The sequence below is a fragment of the Rattus norvegicus genome, chromosome 10, assembly GCF_036323735.1.
Source record: "Rattus norvegicus strain BN/NHsdMcwi chromosome 10, GRCr8, whole genome shotgun sequence".
NCBI lineage: Eukaryota > Metazoa > Chordata > Mammalia > Rodentia > Muridae > Rattus > Rattus norvegicus.
In genome coordinates, this window is record NC_086028.1 from 107,214,860 (window position 1) to 107,234,774 (window position 19,915).

Genomic DNA, 19,915 nt, shown 5'->3' on the forward strand with positions numbered 1-19,915 from the left:
TTTATAGCCTAAATGGCACTTTCATCATGAAGTCAGCTGTGCTAAGGTTTGGGGGCCTACTGTTACATATTCAAGTCCCGAGGTTTAGTGCAGGAAACTTTGGACACTAAACTATCTAACCACTCCAGTCCTCCACTTTCCAGGGAGGTTTGTTCTGCCGGTGAACGCAGGGCCAGCAGTGTGCAGCCCATGCCTTTTGTCAGGACTGCTTTGGGTGGCCGTAATGGTGCTGATGTTTGAGAGGTCATGGCAAAAGCCTTCATCCTGGAGCAACACCCTATTGCTTCCTACACGCTTAAAGCATCCCTCCAACCCAACACTTGGAGGCGCTCCCAAGAATGGCGTTGCCTCATTCTTGCCCCCACACTCAAAACCCACTCCTCCCCTGCGTTCATACAACACCCTTCCATTCTGGCTCTTTCTACTAGCTCAGCTTTCATGCACTTTCCTGCGCTAGCTCAAAACCTTCCAGGTTCCCGCCCCCAATTTCAAACACAGTTCTTTCCGTGACCTCGTCGTCAGTACGCTAAGATTTCCAACACCCGAATCCATTCTTTGCCCAACTCCTTGTAAAGAGCGGCCCGGCCCACTCCTCCGGCCACACCCTCCTTGGCCACACCCCTTTTGGGTTCCACCCACTCCACGTTGAGGCTGAAGACATTGGAAGTTTCGTGTTCCTGGTCCTGCCCTCCACTCACGTAAGCATTATTTGCAGGCTGAGCCGACTTCGCGCGAGCTGTTTTGTTGGCTTGAGCGGCCCGTAGTTGGGGTCGAAGGTCTCGGGGCGGGGCTGGCCGCTCTCGCGCTGTATCTCCTTTCTTCCCGGTTGCCGGTAGGGTTCTTACGGAGCCTGCTACTGGCACGATGGTACTGAGCAACGAGCCGGCTGCGAGCGCCGCGGAGGAGGAGGTGGAGGATGATGCGCTTGTCCGCGCCTCCACCCTGGAAGCGTTCGGCGAGAGTGCGGAGACCCGCGCGCTGCTCCGCAGCTTGCCGGCGGTGCACCGCGAGCGCGCGGCCCGGGAGGTGGCGGAGGAGCGGTTCCGCGGTGCGGGCGGGGCCCCGAGTCTCTATCTTGAGGTCCTTGCATCTGGGAGGAAGGGACTTGGGGAGCCATACCTCCTGCCTGCCCTGCGGTGCCCAGGAACTGAGCAAAGCATACTTGAGACCTCTCTGTGGATAGGGAGGGAACGAGCAGATTTGCTGAGGAAAAACCTACCAGTGCTTCAAGCAAGCAGAGAAGCAGCCTGGCATGGGGGTTTTGCTCCTATGGGGCCCCGCTATGAGACCAAGGCTCTGCAAACTCAGAGCATCAGGTTTATTTAGGATCTCTGCTCCAGGCAGGGCAGGAGAATGGGCAGTGCCGTTAGGTTCCCTTGGTGGTTCTAAATCCCCCAAGTTTAGGTAGTCGTTTGTAAAGGATACTGTCTGTCATCATTTTTGCCAATCTTACACAAACCTAGACGTATCTCAGAAGAAATCTCAAGTGGGTAATTTCCACCACCAACCAGATTGGCTTGTGGGCATGTCTTTGTGACATTTCCTTAATTACTAATTGATGAAGGATGGCCCAGCCCGCTGTGGGATGTATCATCCCTGGCCTGTGGGATGTATCATCCCTGGCCTGTGGGATAGCTGAACTTGAGCCTGAGAGCAAGTAAGCAAGCAACACTCCTCCGTAGTTTCTGCCTGTATTGCTCTAATTCATCCCTTCAATTTCCTCAATGATGGGCTGTGTAAGCCAAATAAACCGTTTCTTCCTCAAGTTGGTTTTGGACAGTTTTATCACAGCAACAGAAGACAAACTAGGACAATGTCCAAATGAACCTTTTGATAATAACAGTTTTGTACCTGAACAAAATCATCTTTGTGAATTCTTTAGCCAAAAAATTCTCTCCATAATGTCTTTTTTTTTTTTTTGGATGGCGCTCAAGGTTTTGGGAAAGACAGGGTGGGCTTAGTGGAAGGAATCTGATGTGGCAGGCGAGAATGCAGAAGCAGAGAAACATTGGATTGGGTGTAAACAGATTAATTTCTGGTAGGGGTTGGGAAGCAGGTGACCAGGGTTGGGGAGGTTGTACAGCTATTGGTTTGGTGATTGTTGGAATGGGAGGGTATCATGGTTAGCAGGGGAGGACTCAAGAAGTGGAAGAGGGTCTAACGAGTTGGGGAGGTGGAGTTGTAGAAAGTGAAGAAAGGGCTGGAGAAGAAAACCAGTCAGCATCAGAGGATGTGTGAGAAGAGGATCTGAGGGGAAGGAGTGCAGAGCAAGAGAAGAGTAGGAGGCGTGGTCACACTGGTCCTCAAGAACCTGACAGATGTTGGGCAGCTGTGTTGCATCTGTCAGCAAGAAGTCAGGTGTGTCCCTGGGTGTCCCAAGGACTAGGAAGATGCTAGCTGTCCCATTAGAGTGACTGAGAGCCAATAGGAGAGTCTCTGAGGTTCACCTGATTTGATTTTCTTGTTATTTTCCTTTTAGTAATTATGGACAAATACCAGGAGCAGCCCCACCTCCTGGACCCACACCTCGGTAAGCATAGAGACTGGCGATTGGTGGTTCAATGTCAGACAGTTGGGAAGGCCTGTGTGTACTGCTGGCACCTGCGTGTGCTATCGGCAGAAGGTGTGAGATGAAGTGTCCCCAGAGCTTTGTGCTTTTATTTTGTCTGTGATAATGAACAGCTTGGAGTTCAGATATCAATCTAGATTGTGTGCAGGTGTGTCTAAGCTGCTTTCTGCTTGTTGCTATTGAAAGAACACATCTTCTCTTCTTATGTGCGTTTTAGTCTGTTAAGTGTGAACAGCTATTATCTTCCTGGTAATTGTTACGCAGGGTCATGGGCTTTACAAAGCTCCGATTTTACCTACACAGCAGTGGATGAGGTCATCTGTCATCTCCGTTTTGTAGACAGAGCCACTAAGGCTTGGTTTCAGGTATAAGAGTGTTGTACAGGACTAATCTCAGCCACCATCTGTGGAGTTCAGCTGGGCACACTCATTGTCCCAGCTGGGCTTGTTGACTATTTACATCCCCTCACATGGAGGCAAGAAGCATCACTAGGCCCTCACCTGAGTACCCATGGCTCTCTACCACCTGTTATATGCAGCTTTGCCCTAATTGCAGTGTCCTTGGGAAGGGCCTAGACTCTAGGTTTCTCCTGTGGGTTGTGACCCCCACAGGGGTCACATATCAGATATTATGATTTATTAACAGTAGTAAAATTACAGTTATGAAGTAGCCATGAAATAATTATGGGATCACCACAACACAAGGAATCATGTTAAGGTTCACAGCATTAGGAAGATTGAGAACCACTGTAATGTGTGTGTGTGTGTGTGTGTGTGTGTGTGTGTGTGTGTGTGTGTGTGTGTGTTTATGTGTATGTGTGTGTATGCCAGACAAGATTAGGGGATGGAGGAGAGAATCCCATCTATGTTAGTGTCATCTTAATAAGCATGTTGACGTTTTTCTCTTACCCAGCTAGCTCCCAAATTGAGGCAGAACTTTTTTATTTATTTACCAGCTTTAAGGCACAACAACTGAGCAGTATTAATCTATTTTTAATCTTCTTAGCTAATCCTAGGGTGCTTACATGTACCCCTAGGAAGAAATTTTAGCAACAGAGAGAGACTTTTGTTTGCTTTTCATTGCTTTTGTTATATTTGAACCTATTTCACATTAATTACGTTTTTTGTTTGACTTTTCTCTTTTTCTGTTTTGAGACAGAGTCTTGTAGTGTAGCCCTGGCTGGCCTTGAATTCATGGAAGTTCTCCAGCCTCAACCTCCCAAGTGCTGGGATTACAGGTGTGAACTACAACTCCTGGCTTGTTTTTTTTTTTTTTTTTTTTCTTTTTGAGGTAGGATCTTGCTAGGCAGCCCAGGCTAATTTCAAGTACTCTTGATAGTTTTTTTAGTCTTGTTCTGAGTTTTTTTTTTTCCCTTTCCTTTCCTCTTTCTTTCCTTCCTTCCTTCCTTCCTTCCTTCCTTCCTTTCTTCCTTCCTTTCTTCCCAGGAGGATCCAACCAATTTAACCATTGTAGTAATCTCACAGTTCCTGTGTAAGGTCTGTTATCATAAGCTACATGATACAAACGGGGAAATCGAAGTACAAGTCTGAAAGGTTAAGTAAGTCGTTTCACGCCACATAGTGAGATTGCTGGCAGAAATCTGTATATCTCCTCCTCCCCTTAGCCTCTTGAAGATGAGTCCTTAGAGGGACCAGTTGCTGGCAAGTGGTTGCTGTCAGGCTGAAGGGCTGGCTATGCTGAAGGTGTCAGAACTGTAGGTGCCCTGGGGCTCTTCTGATAGTTTTGGATTCCTGGTTGTCCCCATGTAACCGATGTAGGCACTGTTCAAGGGGCGGAAGGAGCTGTTTGACCTCCTCAGGTGACAGCTTCGACCTGCTCTTATTGCCAGAGCCTCTCTGCTGTGGGGCAGAGTGTGATGCTTTCTATATGTCATCTGCTCAGTAACTGTTACCGTTCATTATCTTTTGGGAAGTAGAAATAGGTCCCTTTCTGAAAAAGGTGATGCTCGCCTGTGCTGATCCTTTTCTGTGGGTGACACTTTTTATGCCTCCGCTTTTGCCTTTCAGGGTTATGTGCAGTGTGTTAGCCATTGAGGTTTAATATATTTGAGTTTGAATGTTATCAGCCCTTTCTTTTCTTTGTTTCTGAGACAGAGTTTCACCATATAATCTAGATTGGTGTTGAACTTATAACTTTTCCTACCTCAGCCTAGTGTTACGATTATAGGTCTCTGCCACTAATTCACTCTCCTCCTTTGTGTTTGATCTTTGGTGGTAAGTCCATAATCTAATTTTTTTTATTTTATTGGATTTTTTAAAATTTACATTTCAAATGTTATCCCCTTTCCTGAGTTCCCTTCCAGAAACTCCCTATCCCATCCCATCTCCCTCTGCTTCATAATCTAATTCTTAATTGATTATGTAAAGCTTATTTATTAACTGAGAGATCTAGTAACCCTTCTCCCTGTTTGGAATACAATTTTTTTCTTTTCTTTTCTTTTTTTTTTTTTTTTCGGAGCTGGGGACCGAACCCAGGGCCTTGTGCTCGCTAGGCAAGTGCTCTACCGCTGAGCTAAATCCCCAACCCCTGGAATACAATTTTTAAACATAATTTCTATTTTTATGTTTATGTGCATGTGTCAGAATTCTTGGAGTTGAAGGATGTTGTTAGCTGTCCAACATGGGTTCTGGGAACCAATCTTAGGTCCTCTGGGAGCACAAACACTTCTAACCACTGAGCCAGCTCTCCAGCCCTGAGATACCATTTTAAGTCTGTATCCAGTACTTATATATACTGTATCCAGTACTTAATTAGCTTGGATTTTAGACCTTCAGTCCTGATTCATTTGTCCCTGTATCATTTGTTTTTGTTAGCTGCTCTGTGGTATATTCTCTCTAGCACCACAGTTGTTTATTTTGCTATTTTCTAGTCCTTTCCTCAATGCAGATAAACTTCATTGTTTCTTCTACTCTCCAGACCTGACATCTCCTTGGAGCTTTGCTCAGTACACAGATTCATAGAGAGGAGATGTTTTTGTGAGATTCTAATTTGGTTGTTATGAATAATACTGCTTGAGACCTGCATGTACCATCTGTGGGTGGATATTTTTTTTTTCCCCTTAGGTGACTCTCAAGAATGGGATTTCTGGGTTGTGTAGCAAAGGCGTGTCTTCTAATAGAATGTCTCATTATTCTGTAAAGGTTGAGTCGGTAACAATGTAAGTAGATCCCTGATACTTTGTAGCTTCTCTAGTCAGTGTTTCTGGTTTTAGTGAGCAAGTAATCTTACCCCACTGTGGTCTTACTTTGCATTTGTTAGGTTCAAATTATACTCTTTACGGTTGAGAGCCGTGACACAGCGCGGGTCTGACTTACTGAGTCTCCCATGTGTGTTTGAATGAGGCTGTTATACTGTTGGAATAAGGTGGACGATCATGTCGTTGGTGCCCTTACTGATTTTCTGTTTACTTGGTCCTGTTTCTGCTCTCAGTTTTGGCTTTGCTTTGGGGTTCTGGCATTTGTTGTACCAGTAACTGAATTGTTTAGTCTTCACAATGAATTGATTTTTTTTTTTTTTTTTTTTGGTTCTTTTTTTTCGGAGCTGGGGACCGAACCCAGGGCCTTGCGCTTCCTAGGTGAGCGCTCCACCACTGAGCTAAATCCCCAGCCCCTGAATTGATCTTTCTAATTAGAAACGTCCTCTAGGTTTTGTAATATTTTTTAAGTCTCTCATGATAGCAAATACTCTGTGTTTGTCTTCTTTTTGTCTGGATTCACCCTGTCAGTCCTCATCTTTTAATAGCTAGGAGGGTATTTTCACTTAGTAATACTGTCGGCATAGCTAGGTTTAGTCAACTCTATTGGGACTTGCTTGCTTTTTCTTTATTCTGTTTCCTTTTTGGCTCTCTACACCATCACTTTATTTTATATTAATTTAATAGTTTTTGGTGTTTTTTTTTTTTTTTTTTTTTTTTTTTTTGGTTCTTTTTTTCGGAGCTGGGGACCGAACCCAGGGCCTTGCGCTTCCTAGGTAAGCGCTCTACCACTGAGCTAAATCCCCAGCCCCGGTGTTTGTTTATATATTTATTTTGAGAGAGGGTCTTATTATGTAGCCTTGGCTTGTTTAGAACTTGTGTAGGCCAGGCTGGCCTTAAGCTCACAGAGATTCATTTGCCTCTGCCTTTGAGTGCTGGGGTTAAAAGATGTCTGTAGCTAGCTTGGTACTCTATTTTATCTTCATTATATGCTCAGTGTTTTTTTTCCCCTCCTCCAGGATTTATCATATGTACCCTGAACTCACTGCAGTCTACCCTTAAATAATGTATATTTCATGCATGGCGCAGAAGCTTTGAGAGAAGATTCTTTTGTTTCTTCCTCTTGATTTCTGTGCCACCTTGCTACCTTTGTCACAGAACTTACTTTCATATTTGTTATATATTTTGCCTTAAACACTCCATTTTTAAATAAAAGATTTACTTTTATTTTACGTGTATGGGAGTTTTGCTTGCAAGTATGTCTGCGTATCATGTGGGCAGTGCGTGCAGAAGCCAAAAGAGGGAATTGGAGCCTTTGCAACTGGAGTTACCTAATGTGAGCCACCATGTTGGTGCTGGGAATCAAACCCTGTTTGATAGAAGAGCATCTTAGCTGCTGACTCATTTGATTGATGGAAGAGCATCTTATCTGCTGACTCATCTTTTTAGTCCCTCAAAAAATTTTTTGAAGATTTTTATTTTTAATTTTGTGTATATGCGTGTGGGTATGTGTAGTATATGTGTGTGGGTATGTGCAGGTCCTTGTGGGGGCTTGAAGTCTGGAGCTGGACTTAAAGTGGAACCAAACCCTGGTCTTGAGTGAGAGCAGTGAGTGTTCTCAACTGCTGAGCTATCTCTCAAGCTGACTGATCTCATGCTCAGATTTTTTTTTAAAGAAATAAAAACTGGGGCTGGGTATAGTGGTGCACTCCTTTAGTCCAAGCATGTGGGAGGTAGAGGCAGGCAGATCTCTGAGTTCAATGCCACTGTGATCTACATAGGGAATTTAAAGCCAGCCAGAGTTATATGGTGAGATCATGTCTCAAAAAACAAACAAGACCCTAACCAAACAAAAAACCAAACCAAAACAAAGAGAAAAAAAAATGAGGAACTCTAATCTTTGTTATATATCCTTTAAAATAAGTCCTTTATAAAGCAAGGATTATGCCTTTTAACTCAGGGTGACTAGCCAGCTCCCCAATACCACCTGAGGTCCATGGTGCCCTAGGAAGGCTTATAGGACACAGCACAGAGTCTTGTTTGTGGTGAGGATATGGTTGATATAAGTGTCTCTTGGGCATTAGATTGGCAGGGAGGCCAGTAGGATAGTCAGCAGGGTGTGGCCAGAGCTGTTGTATTGCATGTCTAACGGCTTCTTTGGACTCTTCTCTCCCTGTCTGCTCTCCTGTAACCGCTCCCTGTACTGGGGTCTGAACATAGTCTTTGAATGGACAGGAGAAAGCTGTGCCCTGCATGACCCTCTCTTTCCTCTTCCTGTCTTACCGCGTTTTTCAACCTAGCCTGTTGGTAAATCAGAGCAGTTTTAACAGGCAGCATCTGTAAAACACGGTGTCAGATACCAAATTTAGATATTTTCCTGTATTAAAAACAGGGACATGTGCTAAGGTGAATTTTTTTTTTCAGAGATGGCTTTCATATCTGTTTTTCCCTAGAGTGGATGATGAACTCACTGTTGGACATAGTACAGGATGAGACATCTCTGCCCGACCTTGTACATCTGGCTTTTAAATTTCTGTATATCATCACCAAGGTAACGTCTGTATAGTGCTGCAGAGTGGACAGACACTTTCCTCATCCAGTTGCGGTAGAAGTCAACACCTTAAGTGTTATTTCTTGGGGAATGTGGTTCTTCAGCACAAGTTGTGGGTTTTCATTTTCTGTTTAGCTTGGGTTGGGTCCTGGGTCTTAGTGATCTTGGGGTCCCTAGTTAGACCAAAAAATTTCTTATACAGAAAAAAACAAAAAGTCTTGATGAAAGTGGAAGTATTTTTGCTTCTTCATTTTTTTAAAAAATTTTTTATTTTTTATTTTTTTTTTAAAAAACAACAGGGTCTTACTCTGTAGCTCTGATTGTCCTAGAGCTCACTCTGTAGACCAGGCTGGCCTTGAACTCAACTTGCCTCTGCCTCCCAAGTGCTGGGATTAAAGACATGACGCAGCAATAGAAGTGCTTCTTAAGCTATAGTGTAAGGATGAATTTACTGGGGGAAGAACCTCTGGGGCTGATGGTCTACTTTCTCTAGACTTAGAGATTCGGGAGTGACTCTGTAAAGTTTGTGAGTCTCAGGGAACATGTATTAGCACTCTTACTATGTAGCAGGGCGAGCCTTTTGGCTGTTGATAGATTGCAGCTTGTTTTATATAAGTGTGAGTGGGTCCATTTGAGGTGCATAGGGGCTTAGTTTTCATAAATGTCAGAGTCGTTTTTGGACAGGGTAGAAGAGAACTTTTTAGTTTGTAGTGTACTGATATCTCTGATGCAGACACATGACTCGCTGGCCAAATTGGAACCAAGCATATTTAATGAACAAACGAGATAAAGATAGGTCTCCTGTCCCTTTGGTCTTGCTGAGTTGTGTCACTGCACAGTGACAGGATCTCCTTAGTCACTGGGGGGGCATAAGAGGATGGGCTTTGATGAAGGTATCAAGGTAGTTTTGCTGCTCGTTCTGTATTATAATTATAGAGTGTACTCCATAGTCTGTCAATTCTAATGTCTTTCTGTTTGGCAGGTTCGTGGATATAAAGTATTTCTGCGTCTGTTTCCCCATGAAGTAGCTGATGTTCAGCCTGTGTTAGATATGTTCACAGGACAGAACCCTAAAGACCATGAGGTGAGTCCTTCTCAAGCCTTCCCTGATGGCTTCCCAGGCACTGGTAACTCCCATCTTCCGACTTTCTTTAGTTTTATCTTAGGCCATTTTTTTTTTTTTTTTTTTTTTTTGGGTTCTTTTTTTTCAGAGCTGGGGACCGAACCCAGGGCCTTGCGCTTCCTAGGTAAGCGCTCTACCACTGAGCTAAATCCCCAGCCCCATCTTAGGCCATTTTTAAAACCATCTTTTTATCTGCTGACTAATCTTTTTGGCTGCTTTTTTCTTTTCCCCTTCCTCCCTCTCTCCCTCCCTCCCTCCCTCCCTGTCCCCATCTATCTATCTATCTATCTATCTATCTATCTTTCTTTCTTTCTTTCTCTCTCTCTCTCTCTCTCTCGCTCTCTCTTTCTCTCTCTCTCTCTTTCTTTCTTTCTTTCTTTCTTTCTTTCTTTCTTTCTTTCTTTCTTTCTTTCTTTCTTTCTTTCTTTCTTTCTTTCTTTCTTATCAGGTTTTATGTAGGCTGGCCTGGAACTATGTGAATCAGGCTGGCTTGGAACAATCCACCTGCCTTGCCTCGTGAGTGCAAGGATTCAGGGTTTGCACTATCATGCCCAGCAGCTCTGTCTAATATTGGGATCATTCTGACTGTGATTTAACTCCGTAGACATGGGAAACTCGCTACATGCTTTTACTGTGGCTGTCTGTGACCTGCTTGATCCCTTTTGATTTTTCACGCCTTGATGGGAACCTGCCCACTCAATCTGGAGAAACACGGATGCCCATAATGGACCGAATTCTGCAAATAGCACAGGTAACAATGGTCACACAAACCTTTGGCAGTTAGATGTGCACTTGTCCTGAGACGAGAGGATAGCTGGATAAACCTTTGGAGCACACATTTACATTTGCTTCCCTGACATCACTGCTTTTAGTGATACCTCAGCTTTGAAATTGTGATCTTACGTAGAGGTCATTGCTTTAGCAATATCATTTCTCTACAGGTAATACAAATATTTGTCAAGTGTAGCAGTGATATGTAAGGGGCCTTTGGGGCAAGAGATGGTTAGAGAAACTTCATTTTACATTTAGTTTTGAATATTGCGTAACTAATGCATAATTGTAGGAAATCTAGAAAATGAAGATAAAAGTGCTAAATTGAAATTTGTCAAATTCTTGCAGTCTTACTTGGTGGTCAGTGACAAGGCGCGAGATGCGGCTGCTGTCCTTGTGTCCAAGTAAGTCTTACCTACTGTGCAGGACTGTTGACTGAGATGTGGTTGTCTGTTATAAGCCTATTCTTACATTCTGTTATGTGTTTTGTGTGTGTGTGTGTGTGTGTGTGTGTGTGTAAGATGAATTATTTTTAATATAAATATTAACAGTGAATTAATCTGGTGGCTATATTTCTTACCTTTGCTAGTCCCCACTAACTACACAGAGAAACTAAGATTTATTTTGAGCTGGACCTCCGTACTGGGCAGTTAAATGATTTATAGTAACCCCTCTACTAATCTGGCTACGTCTCAGCCATGATCCCAAATACTTACATGTTATTATTGACCTGGCTCATTGGGCTTCTGATGTTTTTTCTCATGGTTTCTTCTTGGACCCTCTCCTCCTCATGGCTGATCTCAAGTTCCCTCTCTTTCTGCTCCCTTGGCTGGCAGAAGCTTTCACTGTATTCTCTCTTCTGCCCAGCCATATGGTGATCAGCACTTATTGACAAGGCAGAAAATAAATGGTAAGAATTGTTTTCACAAACTTGAAATAGGAGATTCTAGATATAAGCATTGCAGTGCCGTGTCCAGATTGAAGTAAGATATGAGAGCAGAGAAGTCAGCATTTGGATAACACAAGGATAACCTTTACAGGGTGCACAAAAACCTTATGCCTACATTTCTGTTCTCAGATGAAGTTTCTTTAAGATCTTTATATATAATAGATCCTTTTGCCCTCTCTGAGGGAACAGGCAGCTCTGGTTGGTTATAGAAGACATTTGAATCAAAGGTATTTATGCTGCTTTGAGCTTGTGGGGGTCACCTGGCACCAGTTTAGGGCTTGTAGCATTCCTTAATATGCATTTGGGGCTTGGGTAGCCTGGTGGTGTTTTGGGACTCACAGGGATACCTTATAGGCCCTTGAATAGTCCAACTGGGCTTTCCTTCTGTAGTGTGATGGTCCCTTGAGGCAGCCAGCAGGAGTTATGTGTTTTTGAGAGTCACCTCAGAAGCAGTTTATGCTGGACACACATGGGTATGATCTGGAGATAAAATCCTCAGGCAGGGTTATATTGTAGTTCACTGGGTAAAATCTTAACCAGTGTCCTGTGTAGTTAAAAATGCAGGTAGGAGATGGTTTCTCTGGTGAGTGAAGGTGATCAACACAGCCTGCTTGAAATATCTCAGACATGCCAGTGGTGCATATAAAGACTGAATGAACTTGTTCTGTGAATTTGAGAATGTTAGGGTTCTTTAAAGAAATATTCTTGGAGAATCTCATACATTGGACTTCGGTCATATTGATTCCCTATTCCGCTCTCTAATGCTTCCCAGAGCCACACTCTCTTTCAGTTGTATGACACTGTTTCTGGGGAGACCTGAAGAATGGCTACCCACCCCAGATAGGGAATTCACAGTGACAGATCAAAGTACAGATCCAAACTCCAAATCGGTGAATTTTATTGGGATCATTTAGAGGAATATGGGTGAGGTGTTATTTACAGGCGTAGAAATGGCTCGGTGATAGCATCATCATCAAAGCCTACTCCAGCATGGTTGACTGCTCAAGAAACTTGGAGCAAACTCCACAGTCTGTAGGCAGCTCAGCTTGTCTAAGAATGTCTCTCAGTAGTCCTTGCTCATGTGTATGCTTGGGAAGGGAGGGCCTTAATGAATCAGGTCGCTTTCAGGGCTTCCTGAGCTTACGGAGGTCTTATGGAGGGCATGGAATGTTCACCTTCCTGTAGAACATCTTGTTGTTTTACTCCCTTTTGGCATCCTGTGCTCTTTTTTTGTTTTAGGTTTAATCACTTTTCTTTAAAACAAACAAACACCGAAAAAAGCAAAACCCAAAAATAACAACAAAAAGCCCCAAGATTTGTTCAATTTGTATTTTATGTGTATAGGCATTTTGCATACATGTGTCTTTGTACTATGTGTGTGCGTGTGTGCGTGTGTGTGTGTGTGTGTGTGTGTGTGTGTGTGTGTGTGCGCGTGTGCATTGTTTGTGGAGTACTGATGAGTGTCTTGCCTGCATATGTATCTGTGCAAGGGTGTTAGATCACTTGGAGCTGGAATTATAGACAGTCGTGAGCTCTCACGTGGGTGCTGGGAGGTGAACCTGGGTACTCTGGAAGAGCACCCAGTGCTCTTACCCACTGAGCCATATCTCCAGCCCATGGTGTGATTTTAAATATATGCATAGTTACCTAAGTTAGAAACCTCACCAATCCCATCTCCTGAATTGGTGAGAGTTGAAAATTGGCTGTTAAGTCTTGTGTTGTTTCGATTAGATATTGGTGAGGTGTACTGTAGCTTTACAGGGCTCATCTCTGTAAAGTGAGGAGAGACACTTTTTGTGAGCAGTTCACAACCTTGGATGTTACATTAGAAAGCATGACTCAGTGATGAGGTGTGAGTCCTTCAAGGCAAGAGAGGAGCCCTTTCCTCCCTTGGAATTGGCAAGGCCAGAGTCTCACTGTGCAGCCCTGGCTGTCCTGGAACTCATTATGTTGAATCAGGCTCAGATTAAAGGTATGTGCCACCATGCCCTGCTAAGGCCTCTTTCTTTTTTTTTTTTTTGGTTCTTTTTTTTCCGGAGCTGGGACCGAACCAAGGGCCTTGCGCTTCCTAGGCAAGCGCTCTACCACTGAGCTAAATCCCCAACCCCATAAGGCCTCTTTCTTAAGGGCTCCTCACCTGGGAAGGAAAATCTCCAAGGGAGTCTGTGCCCCGCTTTACCAAGGCCTGAAAAGAGGACAACTTTCCAACTATAAAAGTTAACTTTTTCATTGCTGTCGGGATACCCGAGGAAAGGAAAAGGAGGAAAGACTCATTCAGACTCACAGTTTTGTAGGCCTTACTCCATGGTAAGTCCACTTTAGTCATTGGTCCACCTCTATAAAGTAGGAACAAACACTGTGGTCTCTGCTGTGTCAGAACATAGCTGAGAGGGTGGGACAGAGTTGCTGACCTCATGGTATCTGCTAAGTGGAGAAGGATGGACATAGAGACAGAACAGAATACAGCCCTCTCAGGGAATGTCCTAAGTGTGTATTTCCTCCAACTAGTAGATTAGTCTCCATGGAGCTTAGAGCTCTCATGGTCCAGACAATCACTTCTGAGACGCCCCGTCAGCTGGCGAGCAGCTTTGATCACATGATCTCTCAGGACAGTTTAGATTCAAACCTTAACAAAAGAATCCATACATTTTGAAGAAGGTAACTCATACCTTCTTTCCTGCTCTGGGTGGTGTCTCTGCGAGTGTTCTGTGTCCAGTGACCACACGTTCTGTTTGGCTGAGTTACTGCACCCTCGACTGTCCCTGGAACCCTTTATCTTTTCTGACACGGGTGTGGATATATTACTGTTACGTATGTAGATGGCCTTTTTCCTAATTGGTCACCAAGATTAGTGTGGACATTCCTGAATACTCCACATAAAACTTCACTATTCTGATTGATTTCTTGGCATGAATTCCTGTAATGGGGGGGGGGGGTAAAAAAAATCAGTGTTTTTTAGGGGTTTAAAATATAGTCACTGCAAATGTTAAGTAAATTAAAGGCTGCCTTTTCAGTATTTGTCAGCTGGGTGGAACTTTGTGTTCTTAACTTTGTCAAATGAAAGTTATTGTCTATTTGAAAATTAAAAAGTTACTGTAGTAAAAACAGTATATTTATCACTGCATGTTTGTGCATGTGTGCTTGCTTGCTTGCTTGTGTGTGTGTGTGTATGTACATGAGTATTTTTACCACCTGAGCCATGTTACCAGCCTTACTGTCAACCCTGCATTTGCTGTTTGTTCTTGCCAAACATACTAATGGTGATAGCTTTATGCCAAGCTTTACTCCACAGAGTATCTTTAGGCCACAGAAGATAAAACTCAAAAACCTTTGTTCACATCTTAGGATCCTACAGGAAAAACCATAACCCATGTAAGGCTTGTGAGTCTTAACTACTGGGAGACCCCCCCAAGTGAGGCACGAGAACGTAGTTCGATGCAAACACAAGAGGTTTAATTTCAGGCGTGTCGGGGTCGACCTTCAATCAGCCCCTTGTGACAAGGGACTGGAAAGTGACCCTGAATGGCTATAAACAAGCAGTTTTTATACTTTTAGAGGTACAGGTTACATCTGCAAGTTTACAGTTTAAATTTATATGACATGTCTTCGAGCTCTGTCTGGGACCAGAGGGTCAGGTGACTACCAGTCAGTACATTCTGTGGATTTTCAAGAATGTCCCCACTCCTCCCAAGAACTGTGGGTGGAGAATGGAACTTGGCCTAGCCTTGACCCGAGGCGGGAACCTGGTACTTGGCCTAATCTTGACCTGAGATGTTGGGTGTAAAGTTGGCCAAAGTCCTCATAACCTACCTACTTTCTACCAGGCCAAGCCTCTTCATAGCTCTTTTACTTCAGTAAGAACTAGGGTCCTTCACTTGGAGCACCAGAGCCTCAGTGTCATTTTGTCAGTTGAGGTGAACAGAATAAGTGTTTCATTTGGTGTAGCTGGTATCCACCCTGGAGAGGCTATTGCCAGACTTTGAGACTGCATGTGCAGTGCAGCCCCTGGCCTGAGTGAGTACCCAGGGTGTTTGAGAAGACTGACATGGTCACCTGGATGGGTCCAGAGGTGCTCAGTGACTGTGTTCTTGGTTCTGAGTCACCTGTATTCCATAGTCACCTTTTTGATGGGGTAAGAGTGGCAATGTACAGTAGCTTGCTGTTCCCTGTGGAGATGCTGTCTGCCCCACTACACTAATTGCTGCCAGTGTTTTGTGCCCTTCTCTGCCTGTGGCTCTGGAACCACATGTGCTTGGTTTATTAGCTGTACTTTTAAGACTGAGCTTCCTATACACTTCAGTTTTCAAGTTTCTGAGACAATTCTGCTCATTAGCTCTTGCCTCAGTTTCCTGGTCTCTTGCTGGAATGACAAGTGTGAGCTTCCATACTTGACTTTCCCTATAACTTTTTGTCTTTCTTAATTATTATTTTACTTTTATCTTAAAATTATTATTAAAATTATTTAATAGATATTATTTGGAAATTTCGCACAAGAACACAATGCTTTTATTTAGATGACATCTACCATGCCCTCGTTTCCGCCCCCAGCTTCTCTGGGAAACGCCCCACTGCCCAACCAACCCTTCACAACTTCATGTCTGTTTTTGTTTGTTTGTTTTGTTTCTAACCCACTGAGTCCAGTTAGTGTAGCCGGTGTGTGTCTGGGTGTAGGTCGATAGGCACTGGAGCGTGAGTGACCCACCATGGGCCACGCTCTGAGAGTGGTGAGACCCTTATCTCCAGCAACAGTCAAAAGTTCCTCAGCTAAGGGTGGGGCCCCATGAGCCCCTTTCTCCTCGGTGCTCTGGTGTTGAGGAGTTTGATCTTTAGGTCTCAGTCTGACCACCACAGCTTCATGAGTGCCTAACCTTGTCACATCCAGAAGACTTTCTTTTTTTTTTTTTTTTGAGACAAGTGTCCACGAGGGTGCTGAGGGTACCTGGAAGAGAATGGGGGACAAGAGACATGAAGAAGGACGCCAAGACAAGAGTCTGATCAAGGCGACAATTTTATTTTTCCCGAAGCCTGAATTTATACCATAACAGGGGTAACAGAGGGAGGGGGGAAGTAAGAAACATTTACCCACGCCAAGGACACAATATTCATGTGGTCAGGGAATTGACTGATGTTGACAGGATGTCAGAAAGGTCACAGGTTTGTCATATCTATTAGTCAGCAGGATGTTGGTTTTTCAGAAAGGTTACAGGTCATCACATTGGGTATCTTAACATCAGATGTTATCATATGATTATTCATCTTAACCACCACAATTGTATTAGTCTTCTGCAGCTGGCTGGGGATTTTCCATGAACCCAGTCATACTTAACGCTAACCATAATAATAACATCAATAATGGAGGGCTTCAAGGGCATCGCTCCCAACATGTAAGTGTACCACATTTTCTTTATTTTTCTGTTGTCTTATTGTTCTAGCTAAGACTTCAAATACTATTTTGATCAGGTGTGGAGAGAGTGGACAACCGTGTCTTGGTAGTGGAATTGCTTCGAGTTTCTCTTCACTTAGGTTGACGTTGGGCTTGCTGTGAACTGCCTTTGTTATGTTTAGGTAGGTCCCTGTATCCCTGATCTCTCTAGGACTTTTATCATAAAGGGGTATTGGATTTTGCAAAGACCTTTTCTGTGTATGAGATGATCATGTGTTTTTTTTTCTTTCATTTTGTTTATATGGTAGATGACATTTATTGATTTTTGTGTATTGAACCATCCCAGCATCTTTGAGACATAGCCTATTTGATCATGGTGGGTGATCTTTTTAATGTGCTGTAGGATTTGGTTTGAAGTTTTTATTGAGTATAGTGTCTATTTTGTGGAATAATTTGGGGAGTGTTGGTATTAACTCTTCTTTGAAATTCTTGTCTAATTCTTTGCAAAAGCCATCTGGCCCGAGGCTTTTACTGGTTTGCAGACATTTTTCAAGACAGGGTTTCTCTGTGTAGCCCTGGTTGTCCTGGAACTCATTCTGTAGACCAGGCTGACCTCAGACTCAGGAGATCTGCCTGCCTCTGCCTCCCAAGTGCTGGCTCTAAAGGCATGTGCCACCACTGCTGCCCAGCTAGGTAGGGAGAGTGTCAGTGACGGCTTCTGTTTCACTAGGGCTTATAGGTCTGTTGAAGTTGTTCATGTGATCATGATTTAACTTTGCTAAGTGGTAGCTATTGAGAGAAATGTCCATTTCTCTTAGGTTTTCCAGTTTGGTGGAATACAGGTTTTTAAAGCATGTCATTGATGGATTCTCTGGATCTACTTGCTGTCTGTTATGTTCCCCTTCCATTTCCAATTTTGTGAATTTTATATTTTTTCTCCATATTTAGTTAATTTGAATAATGTTTTGTTGAATTATTGCTTTTTCTCAAAGAACCAACTCTTTATTGATTTCAGCCCCGAGTTTCATTATTTCTTGTCATCTACTTCTTCCAAGTATGATTTCTCTTTTTTTTGTTTTAGAGTTTTCATGTGTATTTCATGTCGCTAGTCTGAATTTTCTCCATTTTTTTTTTTTTTAAACATAGGTGCTTAGTGCTGTGAACCTGCCTCTTAGGACCACCTTCATTGTGTCCCATGAGTTCGGGTATGTGTGTATTCATCACACTGGATTTTAGAAAGCCTTTAATTTCTTTATTTCTGTCTCGACCCATTTTCATTTAGGAGAGAGTTGTTCAGCTTCCGTTGGGTGTTGTTTCTGTTGGTGCCTGGCTTTAATCAGTTGCTGATGGTCTGGTAGGATTCAGGGAGTTATTTCACTTTTCTTGGATCTTGGATGTTGAGACTTGCCTTGTGTCAAAGTATTTTGGAGAAAGTTCCATGAGGTAAGAGAAGGAATATATATGTATGCATGCATGCACACGTGCACACATGCACATGCACACGTGCGCATGTAAAACAACTAGCTTTTTTAGAATAGTAACCAGTTTTCTTAACTCCCTGCCAACCCTCCTCGTAGTTTCCAGCCTAGCTACGTTTTTGCTTGGATGGGAGGGTATCCTGGGACTCAGAAGCCCAGGAACCATGCAGCTCTGAGGGAAGGTGTCCCAGTGGAAGGGGAACCTGAGACATTGGGGGCGGGGGTTGAGGTGTCTGCCCACTAAAAGCCACACAGCTCTTAGGAAGCCTCAGAGGCGTTGCAGCTCCCAGGGGAGATTATGCCAGCTAAGCTTCAGAGCTTCAGAGCTTCAGCCCTGCCCCTTCTCTTCATTGCTTTTCTTCTTGGCTTTTTCTGACTAGAGAGTTACATCAGGCAGGAAATCTCAGGAAGGAGATTTATTGGAGGGTCCAGGGTGTGGAGGGATGAGTCGAGGGATGGCTGCCCTCTGATCCTGGTAGTGGACAACAGGGGGACTGGACAAGAGTCAGTGCTTATATAGGATATCTAAGGGATAGGTCTTTTCGGGGCAGAGATTTCCAGATTGAGGACTGGTGGACTTCCTGCTCAGGACTTGGTGGCTTTCCCCTTGCCCCCTTTTTCCTGTGTTGGGCCTGTGGGTTAGGGTGGGAAGTTCTTCCGGTTTCAGTCAGCTCTTGCTGAGGCAACCTCTCTGTGGGGCTGCTGTGGGGAGGCTGGAGAGGAGGAGCTGCCACTGTGAACAGCTCCTGTGTCACAGCCCCTGCAGTGGTGTTTCACCAAGCTGTAGGCTGAGGCAGGAAAAGAAGGTGTTGCCACTGTGGACAACTGTGATGGCTGCAGGCTGGGGAGATGTGGTGGTGTGGCTATTTTGACAGGAGCTGTCAGCTCCTGCTGGGGCATCTTACTGTGGAGGGAAGGAAGGGCTGGGGTTCCAGGTAAAATGTGTTTGTGGTTATTGGGAACTGACACTTAGGAATGGAGATAGGATAGGGGTCCCAAGAGGGAGGAGAGCATAGGTTCAACCAGGATCTGCTTATTTTGTCTCCTTGGAATGGGGTAGATAATGAAGAAAGGTCACCAGAGAAGGTCTACAACAGAGCTGGGGATGAGATGGAGAGATTGGATCAGGAGGCCACAGAAGGAGAGGGACTATCTGCAGACACCCTGCCTGGTTCCCTGGGAGGTGTGGGTTTTCATGGAGAGCCTGTTGGAGTTGGGGCCTGGGAAAAAGCGACAAAGGGAGGGATGGGGGTTAGGAGGGGAAGATCCGTGGGATCTATTGGAGATAGGCTTGGGAGGGCAGGGAGACTGCTGCAGGTGTTCTGCTGCAGAATTTGGGAAGAGACTGGGGCATTGGATTGGGGGTAACAGGTAAGAGGTGAAGATCTGCTTCCAGCCTACTTGGTTCCCTGGCAGATGTGGCCTTTGGGTTAGCAGGGGGTGCCTGCTGGTTGGGGGGGGGGCTGGGATAAAGCGATGATTCAGGGGACAGAGGTTAGGAGGATAAGATCTGTAGGGTCCACCGGATATGGGGGAGGGGCAGGGAAAGCTGCAGCAGGGGTTCTGTTGCAGAGCTGGAGGTGAGACTGGGGGATTGGATCTGGAGGAACAGAGGGAGAGGTGAGAACCTACAGTATAGTTTTTAACTTTAATGCCAAACAAATCTTTTTTTGAAATTTGGTTGTTGTTGTTTTTTTTTTAACTGTTGAAGTTCAAAATCTTAACCTAAGAGATTTAACAAATAGTCATTTATATTTTTCTGCTTGTCATTGTTGTAACACAGAATTAATTTTACCTCCAATTTCTTTTGGTATAGGGCAGAGGTTCTTAACCTGTGGGTTGTGACCCCTATGGGGGTTAAACAACTCTTTCACAGG

General features: G+C 44.1%; 1 protein-coding gene across 5 annotated transcripts in view; it reads left to right on the forward strand.

The window, feature by feature from the left end:
- The first annotated feature begins 766 nt into the window (after positions 1 to 766).
- The window catches only part of Tbcd (tubulin folding cofactor D), a 156,773-nt gene continuing 137,624 nt past the window's right edge, over positions 767 to 19,915 (forward strand). For 3 of the 5 annotated variants that reach the window (XM_006247861.5, XM_063268237.1, XM_006247864.5), the window contains exons 1-6: positions 768 to 1,048; positions 2,480 to 2,530; positions 8,237 to 8,334; positions 9,317 to 9,418; positions 10,062 to 10,208; positions 10,577 to 10,632. In XM_006247861.5, the coding sequence (XP_006247923.1) occupies positions 865 to 1,048; positions 2,480 to 2,530; positions 8,237 to 8,334; positions 9,317 to 9,418; positions 10,062 to 10,208; positions 10,577 to 10,632 (638 nt within the window). In that variant the 5' untranslated portion in view covers positions 768 to 864. Of the gene's footprint in view, positions 1,049 to 2,479; positions 2,531 to 8,236; positions 8,335 to 9,316; positions 9,419 to 10,061; positions 10,209 to 10,576; positions 10,633 to 19,915 lie in introns of all 5 variants that reach the window. The other 2 variants (XM_063268238.1, NM_001271364.2) reach the window with 2 other exon arrangements.